Here is a 17,731-nt window from a genome sequence, read left to right on the forward strand (position 1 = left end):
AAACAGACACCTTTTTCTTTAAAAAAAAAAAACACAACCAAAAACATATTCCATAACAAAGAAGTTTTAAAGTTGCAGTACCTCCCATTTCTTTAAAAGATCTGAAACCTATTGGCTTTAAGGCACATACATATCCGAACGGGGACTGCTCCTCCAGAACGGTAAACTATTCAGTAAATGAATGGAGAATTTACTTACCACTTTAGTGCACAGAATTATAATCTTTTCTAGACGATCTCTGCATACGTTTTCTGCTCTTATACTTCTACCTGGTAAATCAGATATTTAATAACTGTAATTTTTTCAGACTTTCCTTTTCCTTCTGAATAGCTAAGTTTTAAAAAATTAACACTGGAGAGCAACTTGTTCTATCTGTAGTTCAGGGATTATGGCAGCCAGAAAAAAGTTCTATGGCAGAATAAATTCAAAGTCAAATTCAAGGTAATGAGTACTGGGGAAAAAAAAAAAAAAAAAAGAGTCTTTAACCATTTCTCTCAGCTGCAGTGAAATTCACTGTAACTGATCAGAATAAAACAATTGGGGACATTATTATAGACAAGTCAATAATAAAAGACAGTTAAAATAATGCAAACAAATGCTAGCATAGACAAGAAGTAAAAAAGCATTGAAAAGATGAAAATGTCCTTTTATTAAAACTATGGTATAGCCCTACTACATAATTCTATGTGCTTTTCTAGAAACTCCACCTTAAAAAATAATTGATTATGGACACTGGAAAACATTCTGAATTTACAAAAAATAGGTAAAGCTTTCATAAAAAAAGAGAAAACCAGAAAAAAAATAATGAAGGCATACAGGCAAAACCCACGATATAATAAATGTAAACACTGATCTTGTAAGGTAGCCGTGCCTGCTTTTGCAAAACAATTTATTGATTAGAAAAGTGGAAATGGGAAGTTTCCACTCAGTTCTTATCTTAGGACATTCAAACCCCACAGTCCACATGTTCTAGGGGACTACGATAACCACCAAGCTTCAGGATGGGATGGCCTTCAATTCGAAAACCACGATATAATAAATGTAAACACTGATCTTGTAAGGTAGCCGTGCCTGCTTTTGCAAAACAATTTATTGATTAGAAAAGTGGAAATGGGAAGTTTCCACTCAGTTCTTATCTTAGGACATTCAAACCCCACAGTCCACATGTTCTAGGGGACTACGATAACCACCAAGCTTCAGGATGGGATGGCCTTCAATTCAGTCTATTAAAGCTAGGCAACTATCTTGCAAAAAATGAAAGAAGGGCCAGAAAGAACATGGCTATAGTATAGTAGAAGGGGCAAACAGCTGCATGCAAAGCAGCCTGCATTTTAAAAGAGCAAAGAAGGTATTTTATTTTGGCATTGAACACAGTGGCAGTTTCCATCTTTTCTAGAAACGAGGCTCAGAGCCCAGATCAGCCCCTCTCACCTAAGTACAGGCTCCTGAGCCCAAGTACCCTCATTTATATATTTAAAAAAAAAAATAAAATTCTTTCTACTCAGTTTAGACATCTATTCTCAGAAAAAGTGTTGTTGAATCCTAAAAGAATGGCCTGACAGGCTTCAAATGAACGAATGTCTTGGACCAGGTCTACTACAAGTGTACAAGCAAGAAAGAGCAGTGAGTTCAGATGCAACACTGCCGAACATCTCCTTTTTGCTTGCTTCAAGTAACTTCCCTGCAAAAGCACTAACACCTACCAATTATGCTTATATTTCTGTTGACTGTGTTAACCTGTGGTTGCCTGCCTCAGACTACTACACTTCCAGTTATAAAATATGTATAGCTGAACGTGGTCTCTATTTCCCATTTGACACTTACCAAAATACATTGCAAACTCCAGAAAAAAGAAAAACATAAAACCCTCCCAAAGAAGAAAACTCAAGATGATCTGGGTTTTAGTAGCATCTACATATTTTAATATGGATACTTTGTCAAACCATGGCTTAAGATTTTTTTTTAAATTGGCATTATCATACCAAGTATAATTTTGGTAGGATTTTAGTCTGTTGATATAAAAGGACATTTTTACTGAAGTCTTTTGAAGTTTCAGCAGCATTTAAAGTAATAGCTTTGCACTTATAAAAAATACCTTGTATCTAAATGATTAATGATGACACACTAAACTGTATGATGTTTTCATCCAGCTTCTAATATTTAACAACCAATACAAGGAAAAATATTCAGATACTTACTACACTCCAGAAACTGTTTTAGCCGTTCAAACACTGCATGTAGAAAACCCTGAAAACCACAAAAGTGTATGTGTTTTTTAAAGGTGAAGCTTATTTTGCACTGTATTATGAAAAGAAAGTTGAGTCAAACTGAAGTCAGTTCAGATGTGTTACTAGCTCAGACATTACCTTATCACTTTTAACTGAACTATTTTATTATCTTGGACAAGCAATTTCCTCATGAAACAAATAATTAGCCAGCTAGCAGACTGCATAGATGATCCAAACCAACCTTATTAGTACCACCCAAACAGCATAGCGTCTCTAGTAGAAGGTGGTATAGGTAAATATAGACATATGCTTTACAATCTGCTTATGCAGTTCTTTCTTGTTCTCAACTTCCTAGTTTAGGATGCCAGTCGTAGGTAACCAATTCCTCCAGCAAAGCAGGCAGTGTTTGAGGTTAAGGGAGATGCCTGGGTTTCTTTCTTCTTTCTCCCCTCCCCACCCCACCCCCCGCCCCAGACGGACTGCATACCACAGGCTTTCATCTCAATCAGACAAATTCTATCAATAGAATTTGGGAGAACAAATATGCCCATACATTCATCATTAAACGAAAACATCCTCTTCAAATGAAGTGGGAGAGTATATATAAGACATCTTCCAGTAGGCAACAGGGGTGTCACTATCATGTGACATGTAAATTGGAAGGGGTACCTTTTCTTTTTTTAAAACTTCATGCCATTGGTGTCACAGTGTTTAGGACCTATCTAGGATCTGACAGCTCTTAACTGATGAGAGGACAACTTAGAGCATGTTGCTTAATCTTCCATTACATAATACAAATGCGTGCCTTTCAACGATTTTTAAACACAGCTCTAACAACAACTGAAATCATCACAAGAGTTTTCTGATCTAGAACTAGAAACAGATATATGTCACTTACCATCACCTCTACACTCCAGTGAGGTTCTACAAACCCATGGACTGTCAGTTTACGAAGCACTAGGGAAAAAAAAAAGTTACTTGTGTAGGTATTTCTCAGCCCTTGTTCCAACAGATTTCAGAACAGGATTACAATTACAGTTGCTGTGCCTTTCTTCCAATTCTCCATATTAAAAAATACATTTAATTTTGGGCCTTTGGATGCCTTAACCATACCTAACATGAATCTAATCTTGTTGAAATTACTTCAAAATTCAGTACATTATGTGTAAAAATAATGAAGAGAACTCCAAGAATTACTGAATCAAGAAGAATTCTGCAAAAGCTGTAAGTATTCCACCTCTGAAAGGTTCTGCAGCAGGAAAAGAGCTAAGTACAGTCAACTAGGGCCCATAACCCATCTTATGAATTTTCTCAGGTTTATCACTGCCGGTAACCCAGAGAAGCCGCATGCTGCACCTTCTGAAACAATTCAAGACTGGTATCATCTACATTGCAAGCACCGCACACAAATATCTCAATTCTTCAAAGCAGCAAAGTACAGTAAGGATATGTATTCATCCCACTGAAAACTACTTGAGCATCAACCTAAAATCTAAACTGACTGCTAAGGCTACCTCATCACTGAACACAAGGTGAACTTAATGCAAAAAAATTCATAGCTCAGCTTCCTCAGTTAACTGCCTAAAGATAGACAGACGCAAGCCTAAATTACAACACACATAAAGCATCCTGTTATGCCCCCCACTTTCCCACCTCCTAGACTTTGACTTCTTACAACATGCATATCAGAACGGTACATACTGAGAAACAGGAGTACCTTCTCCCCCTTCCGTGTGAACAATCCTCCTTCTGCCTTGCTAAAGGCACAGGTAAAATAAACCAAGATTACTGGTTTTCCCAATGGGCATGGCTTTGTTAGAGAATGCTAAACTCTTTACCAAAGAAGTCTTACTTGTTCAGTGTGAAGAAACGTAGTTGATTCCTTATATTTAATATCATTCTACATTATTACCTTTCAATGACAACAAGGTTCTTTCTAGTGAATTTGTGGCTGCAGCTTCATCCCCTGTACAAACTTGCTGTAGGAACGTATCAGTATGATGATTCCACAAGGAACACGCAAAGCTATAAATACCTGATGCAAGCTGCAAAAGGAAGAAAGACCAACAATGTATTTGACTTCCTGAATTTGGCTATAGCATAATGAATTCCTAAATTTTAAAGGCCAGTTTAGACTGTTAAATTATTTAATCCATCTTTTTGTATAATATGGGCCAGGTGTTTCACTCACTTCTTTGTTGTACTGATCCAAAGATGTTTTCCAGAGAAATATCTTGTCTTAATTTGAAGATGTTATGATAGACTCACCTGTTTCCCTGACTGCTTGGTCTATGACTATCACTCTAAAGATAACTATTTAGGCACCTTTTCTTACCTGATTTTCATTAAATACAGCCACAGGTCTATAATACGGTATGAGGCTTCAAAAAACTATCAGCTCTCCTCATTGCCTCCTCTCCCCCAAGACTTAAACTGTTTGTCATACTGCATTGTTAATATCTGAATCAGCTTACTATGAGACACAGTTAGCATTTGCATGCCTCTCTCTAATAAAAATAGTATTGAACAATGCCTACACTGAAACTAACTTTATTTTGTTGATAGCTGCAAACACTGACTTTTTGCCTCAAATTATTCAAAATACAGAATGACAAATAGTTTCTAATCACCTAGCACTGAACAGATCTCAAACTTAATTCACATTACGGTTTCCAAACAGTGCTTACCTGATAAAGATATCTGAGGTATAAACAGAAGATAAAGAATTTCTCATTCAGTTATGGTAGCACTTGGCAGCGTCACAGTTAATGAAGAAACTGTACTTAGTCTGCTACACATTACATCAAAGGAATCAAAAGCACATATGACCTGTTTATTTCGTTCCTTTGACTGAACAAAGGTGGGACAGTAGAAACTCTTGATAATTATTCAATGATGTGTTCGTGCAGTTGCAAAAACACATCACTGAATAATTACCAATAGTTTCAACCTACTCATGTTTTGGGTGTTGACTTTGGGTATTGGAGGGGGTGGCTCTTTTAAATAGAATACATTAATACTAACCATAATAGTAAGCAGTAACAACTCAGGTAAAAAAACAAAAAAACCCAACAATTCAAAGCAGCAATAATAGTCCTAATAGTAGAATATACTCTGGATAAACTTATTTGTTTGTCACGCGAACAGTGTACCTTAGTACTAAAAAAAATTAAAGCAATAATTGCTTTATTAAAAACTGGGGGGGGCAGAACCACAAATACAAACAGTATCCATTAGGAGGACCCACCACATTTTTACATCTGAACTCATTCAACTAGCAATTATAATTCGTATTACTGCAGGACCTAAAGACCTAGTCATGGGGCTAGGCTGCCTTAAATTCCTCTAGTCAGTAAAACAGGCAAAGCATGCTGATGATGGTAAAAAGATACCCAAGCTAAAGGATAAATATGAAATATCTTCATAAAGAAAAACTGTTCATGATGAATAGTAACAGTAAAAGCAAAGATGGCAGACCTGTTCAGTGTTGGATTTCATAGGCTGCCAATGATCATGAAGATTCCTATTCAAGTTTCCTATTTATGACCATATTTCAAAGATTCAGCAATCTCCAAAGCAGCAAAGAAAACAGAACAATCATAAAAACCCTCACTGAAGTTCAACAGAGAGACTAAACTGAATGGTGTCTATCCAGTAGCAGAGAAGGTACCGAAAACTTTCTTGTACTTTACGGCAGGACTGTAAAAAACAGCGCTTCTAGTTTAAGATAGAAGTTGTGTAGAACTTCACAGTTTCAGGAAAAAAAAAACAAAACGTTTTTCAGGTAAACTGTAAAAACATAACTGCATTCTTTCAAAACCAGGGTCAAGAAGCAACAGGAAGACTCGAAAGCTTACTGTCAAATGAATTAGGGGAAAAAAACTGTAATCGATATTTTTGCTGATTTGTAGTAAATTCATTATATCACTTCTCCAATATGTGCTATATTGCTACGTGCTATTATTAAAAAAAAAATTCCAAATACTACAGGTTTTAACACATACAATCAATTTCTTCCTAAAAGTAGTAGTACATTTTTATTAGATAGAAAAATAAAACTCACTGGTTTTACTTTGAAGAGCCACCATCATCATTTAATAAACTAAGTCCAGAAAAATAGGCTCAAAAGAAAATAGAAGTTTATAAGCGTATCAACCAATGGTATATAACCAGATATTACATTTTTGTATTTGTACTAAAGCAGACAATTCTACCTTGAAGATCGCTAATGTAGTTATGATCATAACTGTACTATTCACTGGAAAGATGAAGTTATAAATAAGCTGCATTTACAAGTTAGTGTATCACAATCTGTACATCATCTAACATTTTTCTTTTTAAACCTCAGGTAACAGAGTTCAATAAGGGATGCCTTATCAGTAAGCATGACCTTGTAACCTTCAAGTACCACATTACATGAAAAATTTATCAGTGTTTCCAAAGCTGTACAAAAAAAAATTGTTGAAACTGTAACTACTTATCTGAAAGTATCAAGAAAATTTGCAATCTGTTACTTAAGCTTTTAGAACATTTAGCTTCAAATGGCTTCATTCCATGAGAAAGGTTTTCTGACTGTCCAAGAGAAGTCACATGCCACCCAACAGATGTGAATTCCCTTTAACAGCAGACAGCAGAAACAGACTTCAAGGTTGTCCAATTTTGCTGTTATTAAAAAAAAAAAAGGAATCCTTAAATGTGAACCCTATAGTGCCAGATGCTCAGAAAATCACCTTTTCTCACCTAAAGTTCAAAAAACTGTGAACATACACAGTGCTCCCAACACAATGAAACTGGATGCACTGAAATTTTTCATTCACGTCAAATCAGATGATAGAGGAACTTTGGATGCTGAACATATCCACAAGTTAAAAATCAACATTTAAGCATAAAAAGCCTGCTTAATGAGTATGCTTATTAAAATGAAATTTCAATGACGTTTTTGACAAGAACTGCCTTAGAAATTTAAAAAAATTGTTATAAGCCTTTTCTTTGCATATCTGAAGTTCTTTCACTCTACAAATAAAAGAATATTAAAAAGAATACCATGCTGGAAAAATGGCATTCCATAAAGAAAAAGGTTCATACAAACTTAATGAGTTTCTTGGAAACACAGAAATGACTGAAGGTAACTGAGCTCTTTTTGAACCTGGTGAGATGGTGGAAATACAGCAAATGTACTGTTGGACATGACAACTTTATCAACAAATACTGGGCCTTACGACCTGTAAATTCCTTTCTGTCCCTCTAATAAGATGGTATGGATTTGGCTGTTTTATGAAGGTGGGGCTTCGGGATTGGGTTTTGATTTTTTTTGCTATATCCTTGAGCATTAACAGTATTTTCAGCTGCATAACCAGGCTGTATAAGCAACATATGGATTTAGGAGAGCTCTAGAAAAGAAGTCATTATCTCACTCGCTCTTTATTGCTTTGGAATTAGTATCTCTGAATATACCAAAACCTGTATTGTTTGATTATCCAGATCATGTATAACGGCCTAGTAAATTTCAACATACTAAGAAATATTTCCTATACAGAGATTATATTCATCCATACCTATACATGGCAGAGAGAAAAACACTGTTCCTCTACACACATATCTCATAGCATATCATCGATTCAGTCCTGTCCTATTCCAAAAGCCAGCCTTCAGTTCCTCAGGCTCCTGACGATTAAAATTTCACACCTTAATGATTACACAGCCAGAAAATTTTTTCTACATAGATAAATAGTAAACCTTCAGAAATAGTCTTCATTATCTGCAGTATTATCTTTTCCTTAAAATGGAGGAATAAAATAAAATTTTGAAAATTCAAATTGTTTAATGTAAAAGACGTTTAACTCAATAAATTCAGTTAACTGTACTACATCATTGCCTAACTCCAAACGGGATTGGAGATGCAACGGCCGACAGCCAAAGGTAAATCTGTGTTCTAAGCAGTGGATTCTTACAGTGCAGAATGTAAGCTGCATGAGACAAGATTTGGCATTTGCATTCACATCTTGCCTTTTAATTAACCTGGGAAAGCTGATCTGGAAAACCCCCAAACACATTCCCACTGGCAATAAAAGCCAAAAATACTGTCATATGGAAGCCTAAAAACCAGTATTTAATTTTAAAGACTATATTGAATTACGAAACCAGAGCACAATTCCAACAACACTGCAAACTCATATATAATAAGATCTGCTGTACAGCATGGTAACATAAGGCTGATACGCAGATATTGTTCTATAGATGAAGCTCTGCTTCTTAACCCAAGTTATTATAACAACACTCAAGCTGTATGCAAAATTATTAAAGATCTCAAAAACATCTCACCTAGAAACTGACTTCCAGTTATTTCATACTGTACATACACCCACCAAAGTAAGAGCACTTCTGTTTCAAAAGCAGACACTAAAGTCACCATACCTGCCATTAATGCACTGCCAGCTAACCACGGGAAGTGGCAAGCATGTAGTACAATACATGGTTTGCATGCTCTACAACATTGCATCACTTACTTACATCATAGAAAAGCTTCCTATCTGCAGCAAGCCGTTTGGATGCCAGGGTCTTTGTAACATGATAAAAGGTAAGTAGCGCTCTGTGTTGTCGAAGATCATCCTGGACCTTCACAGATTCTAGAAGAGTGGGTATAAGTTCTGGCCATTGCCTTGGGCAGTCCACCCTGGCAACTTTAGCAATCAGTACAGAGATCTGAGTTGCTATCTGCAAAAAAGCAAAACAAAACACAAATACCACAAATTCAAAGATCATTTAGGAAATGTGCAATGCAGAAATTAACAGCCAAATAAAACCTGAATCAAAAAAACCTAGTATGGATTGCTAGATTTTTGTGTTTTTTTCTCAAACTATTTTTAAGTTTGCTGAATGCAAATAAATGTGGAGGGGAAAAAAAGAGTCTTCTATTTTATGTTTATGGTAACTATTTACATAAAATGCTAAGCTGGCTACCTTGTTTAAATTTTACATAAAGACCACTAAATTTATTTGTTCTAGAAATCACATAAATGAAGAAAAAGATATTTGGGAACCACTTTTTACTTAGTGATCTTTTCTATCGCTTTCTACAAACAAACATAGACTGCTGAATACATATTACCCTTACTTCTGCTATAGCTGAGTTTTAGCTTTTAGACAGAGATGTTGCCTCCCCCAGGGTACATGTGCCTGTAAGCTGCGGTCCCATCCCAGTGGCTGAAGCTGAGACTCTCACTTGCTCCAGACCCTCACACCACAGGCCAGGAGCACCTACACCAACCCAACCATCTGCTTGCTGGCACCAAAACCCACTCACACCAGTCTTGCCAGTAGCTGGCACCTACTCCTTGCAGCACGCACACACGATGAAGAGAGTGAGATTACACAGAGAGATAGTTAAGAGATTCAATCAGAAGACAGGACAGACAGTGGTGATTAAGCACCGGGTTTGTTCAGACACGGGTACTGACCAGCCACGGTTTACACGACTGGCCCTTTTTATACCCTCTTTCTGCCTATTCCCCACTTTGCTGCTCCACAACTCCCTTCCCCTAAACATTCCTTAATAAATTTTGTATAGTACCTCATAACCCCACCTCAAATATCCAAAACCTTCATGTTCTTGTTTCCTTGTTCTTATCCTGTTTGCATTGAAAAGGTCCTTGATTGGATTAATGAAGCAGACGCTCCCACCTTCAACATACCCTTACAACTACCACCACACTTCCAGCCTAGGGAAGTCACCTTCTTACACTATCAAAAGGAATCTAAGCAACTCGCAGGCATAAGAGGGAATAGCCACACCCTCCTTTATGCTTCCTTAGCTGTTTCACCTGAAGGCTGACCACCCCACAAAACTTCCCACAATATTCATTCCTACCCACTTGCTTAGGGAGAAGAGTTGCTTCAGAAAACTGACATCAACGTTTGCAAGGAAGAGCTGGGAGTCTTACTTATTTTCGGATCAAGTGATGTTGATTGGCAGGAGGGAGCAAATAAACTCTTCTCCATATGTGATACAAGAAGCAAACTCTCCAGGGATGCCACAAGTACTTTTTCCTTGAGGACTGGCTTTTTAAGTGAAAAAAAATCTGCTGTCATACATTTCAAGGAGTATTTTGTTCCTCTGTTCCCTCCATGTGGTAAATATCTTCAGAGGGCATGGAAATTATACTCCCAACATATGGTATGTTCTGTTTTTCTTCTCCCCCTCCTCTGGAAGTCAGCTCGTATCATCAAGTCTCAATACTATGTCTAGTTCTTATATTTTTGGGTTGTTTCTTTTCTTTTTATACATACAAGGGTCATAATTTTTCTACCTCCAATGATGTAGAAAGCACAAGCAGATAGCAACTGTGTCATGAAGTATCTGTGACTGGAAAAGAGCACTCATCACGAGCACAAGATATCAAAGCTCAGGCATATCAAGCAGACTGGGGACTAAATGAAACGTGTCTCTGAAAGGAAACCTCAAGGTATGTACAACACAGATTGGGGAACAAGGGAGAAAGAAGGGGAGATGGACTCTGTAAACATACTTCAATATCACAACAATTGTTTGGGCAATAATTTAGGAGCTGGCTGCTGCCATAAAATAGAACAAAAAAATGGTTTTTTTGATCATGGGGAGGTTTACACCAAAAACATCATAGGGACACACAAATAAATGCATAAAGCCGCTAGTCTTTAAAATGTCAGTTAAAAAGGTTCCAATCTTAGCCTGCAACTATAGCCTCAGAACTGCAGAACTGTTCATCAGCAGTGGAATTTATACCTACAAAATATACCATACTATTGTCTTAGCAGGCAAACTGATTAAATACTAATGGAGGTATGGAAAAATTATTGATAAAAATTTTGAATTGTTTTACATACAATGCAGTTACCATTAGGCTTTTAGAAATGCAAATATCATGCAACCACTTCAAAATTAAATATTTGATAAATTTTATACTACCTAGTAGTAGCATAAATGACACACACTTTATGGTCCAACATGACATACTTCATAGTTCTTTTTGGTTGAAATAAAGAAACTACCAATATTTGGTCTTTTTTTTTTTTTTTACATTGAATCTATACCTGCACTACAAATTTGAAGATATTTTCTATGTCAACCTGCATTTTAATAAAGTGCATTTCAAATAAAAACTTTAAATTCTAGTCAAAATTGTCACTGCACAACGGTCTTCTACAAAGACTAAAGTATCCTGATTTTGATACATTGCTCTAATCCTACAAATAACATTAATCCCATTGAGGAATCCTGAAAAGTTGAAATTGAACTGTCTGCAGAACGGAAGTTTGTTTGCTATACCTTTTCTTTTTAAGCTTTACCTTATGCAAATAATTTCTGTATTTTCTTGAAAAAGTTCTTTAAGAGCTAGCTTAAAATATTAGCAAATACTTCCTTACAGATTCTCATACTTAGATGAGCAAGAATAAGTTAGCAGAAGGAAGACTGATTCATCTAGCATATGCATATTCTGAGCCCCTAACATTAGCTCTATACTCAATTTAACAATAAATCCTTACTCTGATCAAAACAGTAGCTTAAAATTAGTCACTTTATGTAAGACAAGACACTATCATACCAACGCTTTATTATGCCTATTTAAATTAATTAATGCTGTGATTAGACATGTGACATCAATGCTGCTTAGGTGGGTTTATGCAGCAGCATTCTCAACAGCTCATTCCTGCTACACCACCACCACACTTCCTTGTATGGCTATACTGGGAGTCAGACCAGAGAACAGATACAGCTGAAAAAAGAAAAATCACTCAGGGAAAGGTTATTTTTGAGCTACACCCATTCCCTGAACCATTTCACCAAATGGTTGCATAAACAGCGAGGGGCAACATAAACTGCCATTGCAACAAAAAACAAACCAAAGAGACAAAACACGTTATTTCCAACCTAAATGATTCCATGATTCTATGAATTATGATCTGTGGAAAAAGATCTCACTTTAACGTAAAGATCTGTCTGAAAGGCAACATGTAAATTGCAACTTGTCAATGTTATTATTATTACTGAACACTTTTTAAAGACAGAAACAAAATTATATACCAATACAAGGTAGAGTAATTATCATTCACCACTAACCTGATTCACTGGCTCATTAAAGTTGGTGATAAGTCCAGCACGCAACGTAGTTTTTTCTTCTTCAGAAAGAGCACTGTCAGGATAGATTTATTAGAATATTATTTGATTTTCAATAAAAAACAACTATTAATTCATACTTAGAATTATTTTCTCACTATTACTAGACACAGAAGTTAGATGATCACTTCCATTTGTGCATCTGTGTTTGACTGGATGAAGATTATTTTTATACACTGTTTTCTTGACACTAATGTATTTCAGTTTGATAAACTATCAAGAGAACACCCCTTGTTTTTCCACTATCTCAAAGATATTTAAGAAGAGAGGGAACAGTGTAATACACAAATTTTTATGAGGCCTTTTAACCTCAGGTTTTGATGTGACCTTTGTAAACACAAATGGCAAAAGAGAAAGTTCACAGAGTAAAGTACCCAGATATATTATGAAAATAAGGGAAAACTGTACAAACTATAAACTGATTGTTATTAGACAGTTATTATATAGTTATTACTGTGGGGATTGATGACTTGAGCATGACTTTGCCCCTGTATACTAAAGGATAATGACAAAAAGTTGCCCCATGTAAGGCAATCATTGTATCAGATGACAGCTCTTTTTGCAAAAGCAATAATCCTTTTCTACTACAAATCCTTTTCTACAAGCAAGTCACATAGCTACACTTAAAAATATGGATCCTTTGAAAATTATACCTTTGAGTGAAAAATACTTTGTTATAGTCTTCAAAAATGCAGGGGAAACTAGTAAGAAGGATAAATTCTAAGCCATAAAGGTTAATTTTCATTCAAGTGCAGCTTTACTCTACCTTCATGCTTCCTGTTAAGTGACCTCTATCAGTTTAAGACTACAAGTTACAGTATCATATCACCCCTATACTACTTCAGACTTTATATGACCCATGTAATTTTCTCGTAAGTTCCAGGCAGGAAACGTAACAAACTGCTTTTCAAAACACTTTGTTGGTATTTATAGATTATACAATCAGGGGGAAAAAAAAAAAATCCCCTTTCGTTTACTGATAGCACCTAGAAAGCTGTTTCTTGTACATAAAAATACTTAAGTTATCACACAAGGTTGTTTAGATGAAACTGTTTCACCTCACGTTGCAACGATTTAGAAGCATGCATGCAATCATCACATCTCAAGGAAGTCTGCAAATTAAGAAGATGAAACACACCAACACAACCACTTCCTGTTGTCTGACCTCAGGCACAGATACTAAACCACTAGTTTTATATAGCGAGATTTAAAATGATGCCTAAGGTTCCCTAAAACACAGCTTTTACACTAATCTAGACAAATACTAAATATTCATCTCAAAATAATAAAAAACAGAGGCAGGATTTACCCTAAGATCAAACATTTCCAACAATATTCCAGTTTTCTAGAGTTTTCCCCTCTGTATGTAACACAAGTACTCACTATTTCCTAAACCAAAGATTTACCATTTTAAGTATAGTATACAAGGGGGGCAATTTATTGTTTCACTGGTGATTCAGAACTGCACATTAAGTCTTATTTTCAAAGGTAATTTACAGCACTCAGGAACCACATTTAAATGACTTTTTATCAAGATTTAGGCTTTAAGATATTTTTACATGAAATTAAATTATGCCTAAAAACATTTTGGGTAAAGTTTACAAAGATTTCTGCAACAGTAAAAGTTTTTCCGCAGGGGACAATTTCAGTTATTAATCTAAAGCCACTAGACGACATTTTAGGGAAATAAATTTGTGGTCCTTTTTTTAATACAAAAATGCAGTATATAATTTCCACACAAACAGGCATACTCTAAGTGGTTTCTAAAACTTGAAAGCTATTACTAACACGATTAAGAAATCTAATCTCAATTAAATGTAGCTTGCACAATAACTCACTTTCAGGGATAACAGAAAGCACCTAAAACCTGGTTTGTAAAGAAAAAAACCTGTTCTACTACATCATTTCATCTGCCTTGCTTGTGAGCTCATGAGGCCCCTTGCCTTAACTAATTTTTCATAATTTTGATTATATCAATCATATCATATGCATATTCCAAGAGCAGGAGGCATTCAATTCATTACTTACTATAAATAAAAACACTGTAATTCAGCTTTTGCCATTACAAACAAAACACAGGAAGGAAAAGAAATAGACTCACGAGGACGAACACCTCAAATACAGAAGCTTATGACATGTGGCAAAGTTGGCAGAGAGTAATGAAAAAAACACCCCATCTAAGCAATGGATGCAGATGCAAGTGGTATACTGCACGATGCGACAGGATGTCTAACGGTGCAGCAGAGAGCGGACAGAGGCATCTCCCGTTTAGAGAATACGACAGTGACATCTGCCGGGGACCGGATTCCCCGCCACACGCTCACCCCCTGCAGCAGCCACAGAGAGCAGCACCGCCACCCGCCTCGAATACGTTGCGAGAGGGGCCCACAACTCCATACAGAAGTTAAAGGCAGGCTAGAAGTTGGGAACAATGTGTATCGTTCAACAAGTTGTTTTCCTTTAGCACTGAGTTACACCAAATCAAAAATTGAAACAAGTTCTTCTAGAGACGAACTTCGAGGTATTTATGTTGTAGTCTTTCACAATTTGCAGCTTCGAAGTTTCTGACCTTTTCCTGTGTTTGTGGTATGGGGAAACACGTATCCAAATATTTAAAAAGTTATTCTGGAGGTTTTTTTTAAAAAAGCCTACTATTTCATAAACCAGAAATCCAAATCTGAAGAGTTATTTATAGTTATCATTCAAACAAGTGAAAACATGGACTTGAGAAGCGTTATTATAAGTTGCCAACACGGTAACCAAATCAGAGAACACAGTCCACAAAAGACAGGATTTAACAGTAATTATCTGTAAAATGAAAAACATGTTCAAGAAAAGGAACTCTTAATATTCAAGAATTCAAGAAAAGCCATTTCTGAAGAAACCAAAACCACGTGCAAAATCATAAAGTGAGACCACCTTTTGAGGAGGCTGACAACAATTTCAAAAAATAGGCCAAACTGTGCCTTAAAAGAGGCTACGACAACCCTAGGCTCTTCTCCACGCCAGTCTGGAAAGCTGTCTGAGAAAGCACGAGGGAGAAAATTCATAGGCCCATCTCTAAAATGGCTCTCACTGGAAAATGCTGCTTTAAGTCCAAGGCACATGGAGAATTAAGTAGCATGAATAGGACAAATGGTATCGCTGAACACATGCAAAAAGCAAAATATTTCAGAAGGCTCACTTTTTCTTAAAAAAAAAAAAAAAAAATGATGTTTGTATTCACTTCTCTGGGGCTATATATTTTAGAAGAATGAAGCACTCAACTACTGTACTGTCCAAACAATTCACGATCTCAACATTTTCCTGCTTTGTAGTAGTAGCAGCTGAGAAACCACAAATGCTCAGCAGAAGAAGGGTAAAGCTAGTCCTGCTTGATTCCTCTGAAACTAACTTCAGCACACTTGTACAACAAAGACTTTTAACCTATTGGGAAAGTTCTTGGAGATGGAAAGTTCTCCACAAGTCCATAAATATTCAAGACAAATTGTTCTAAAAGAAGCCATCTTTAGTACTGATTTACTAAGGAATTAACGCTATATGGACATATCACCTGTCTGCAAGAACCCTCCTCCAATTCTCGTAATTCTTCAAACTACCTGGCAAATTTCAACTACATTTGGCAAAGATCAGAAACGTCAATGGTATGATTTTTTCCTTAGATTTTGTGAAAATCAACAGCTGAGTAAAGCAGATAGACCTGAGTTAGCATCCCACTGAGAAAAACACAGGTATAAAATAAGTCCTTTCCTTCGAGAGGCAGCAGAAACCAGTCACCTCCAAATCCAACATCTGCTCTACCAAAAAGGCTGGGTGATCACAACAAGCTTTTAGGTGTTACCATGGATGGATGTGGGACAGCTCCTGATGTGATAGACGAGATGAAAGACAAGAATTTTGCAAGGACAACAAAAATACAGCCTGTACAATGAAACCTTCAAAAATCATGGTATCCAAAACACAATTGGTTCACAAAACAATCAACTGAGAAATTACAGCTTAAAAGCAGCATTTCTCAAAATGCCCTCAACATACTCTGCTAAGAGAAAAGCGATCTGGGTGAGTGCAAACTACTGACAAGATGTCACATATGAGAAATTTAGAAAGACAATTAGAAATAGAGAAAAAATTGGACATAGAGTGGAAATTTAATACATATTTACCACATGGAATCTTTAACAGCAGCCAGTAATTTTTTAAATTTATTTTATAAATAAATTGTGTTAAATTTGCGATAGAAAAATTAGAGATGGGGAAAAACTGGACTCATATTGGAAATTTAATATAGATAATTGCTTCAAATAATGCTTGCTAAGTACCAGTAATGTAAGCAGCATTACCTCATCACTTAAACCAGACATGTTAAAGATATATGCCATCTTCCATGCAAAAGATGGTATTTTCCTCTTGCATAAAAGAGAATCTGAACACTTGCAGATGTTTCGCAATTGTATACTAATCCACGTATACAAAAACTCTAGTGCTTTACATAATAATGAAGGAGCACTACACTATTTAAAACGTCCTACAGATGCAGAATTTCATCACTTTTCCCTCCTTTGGTGGATCTTCAGAAAAGCTTACAATGTAAGGCAAAATACATTAAACTATCTCAAACAAAGAACACAATGAAAATCATGCCTTACTTTCTGAACTAGCTTAGATACATGATCCATAAAAACTGGACCCGGAATTCCAATTTACACCCTACACAACCTGACAGTGACGTCCCACCTATTCGTATTACTAGCATTTAAGAGACTGACTGAACACTTCAGTTCTTAGCTCCTAAAAACAGTGAAGGAAAATTGAAACCCTTTTTGAAATTACACCTACTTTTTAAAGGAAAAAGAAAAAACTTCACACAGGACACTGAGAAGTACATAGATCTGTAGGTATCACAAATTATAGTGGCACTGTTTGTAACTTTTAATTAAATGATTTGGTGCTTGAGAATACTGGTTAGATTTTTAGCTTCTTTGGAGAACTTTTTGTCATGCATTATCCGGGAGTGTTGATCTGCTCAAGGGTAGGAAGGCTCTGCAGAGGGACCTGGACAGGCTGGATCGATGGGCCCAGGCCAACTGTATGAGATTTAACAAGGACAAGTGCCGGGTCCTGCACTTCGGCCACAACAACCCCATGCAGCGCTACAGGCTTGGGGAAGAGTGGCTGGAAAGCTGCCTGGCGGAAAAGGACCTGGGGGTGCTGGTTGACAGCCGGCTGAACATGAGCCGGCAGTGTGCCCAGGCGGCCAAGAAGGCCAATGGCATCCTGGCCTGTATCAGAAATAGCGTGGCCAGCAGGAGTAGGGAAGTGATCGTGCCCCTGTACTCGGCAATGGTGAGGC

General features: G+C 36.5%; 1 protein-coding gene across 2 annotated transcripts in view; it reads right to left on the reverse strand.

The window, feature by feature from the left end:
* Positions 1-17,731, reverse strand: part of IPO11 (importin 11) — a 105,584-nt gene that overhangs the window by 72,275 nt on the left and 15,578 nt on the right. For both annotated transcript variants that reach the window (XM_009272498.2, XM_019470275.1), the window contains 6 exons: positions 12,325-12,397; positions 8,739-8,942; positions 4,141-4,273; positions 3,127-3,185; positions 2,199-2,247; positions 199-269 (listed from right to left, as the gene is read on the reverse strand). In XM_009272498.2, the coding sequence (XP_009270773.1) occupies positions 199-269; positions 2,199-2,247; positions 3,127-3,185; positions 4,141-4,273; positions 8,739-8,942; positions 12,325-12,397 (589 nt within the window). The remainder of the gene's footprint in view (positions 1-198; positions 270-2,198; positions 2,248-3,126; positions 3,186-4,140; positions 4,274-8,738; positions 8,943-12,324; positions 12,398-17,731) is intronic.

The sequence above is a fragment of the Aptenodytes forsteri genome, unplaced genomic scaffold (genome assembly GCF_000699145.1).
Source record: "Aptenodytes forsteri isolate BGI_AS27 unplaced genomic scaffold, ASM69914v1 Scaffold92, whole genome shotgun sequence".
Lineage (NCBI taxonomy): Eukaryota > Metazoa > Chordata > Aves > Sphenisciformes > Spheniscidae > Aptenodytes > Aptenodytes forsteri.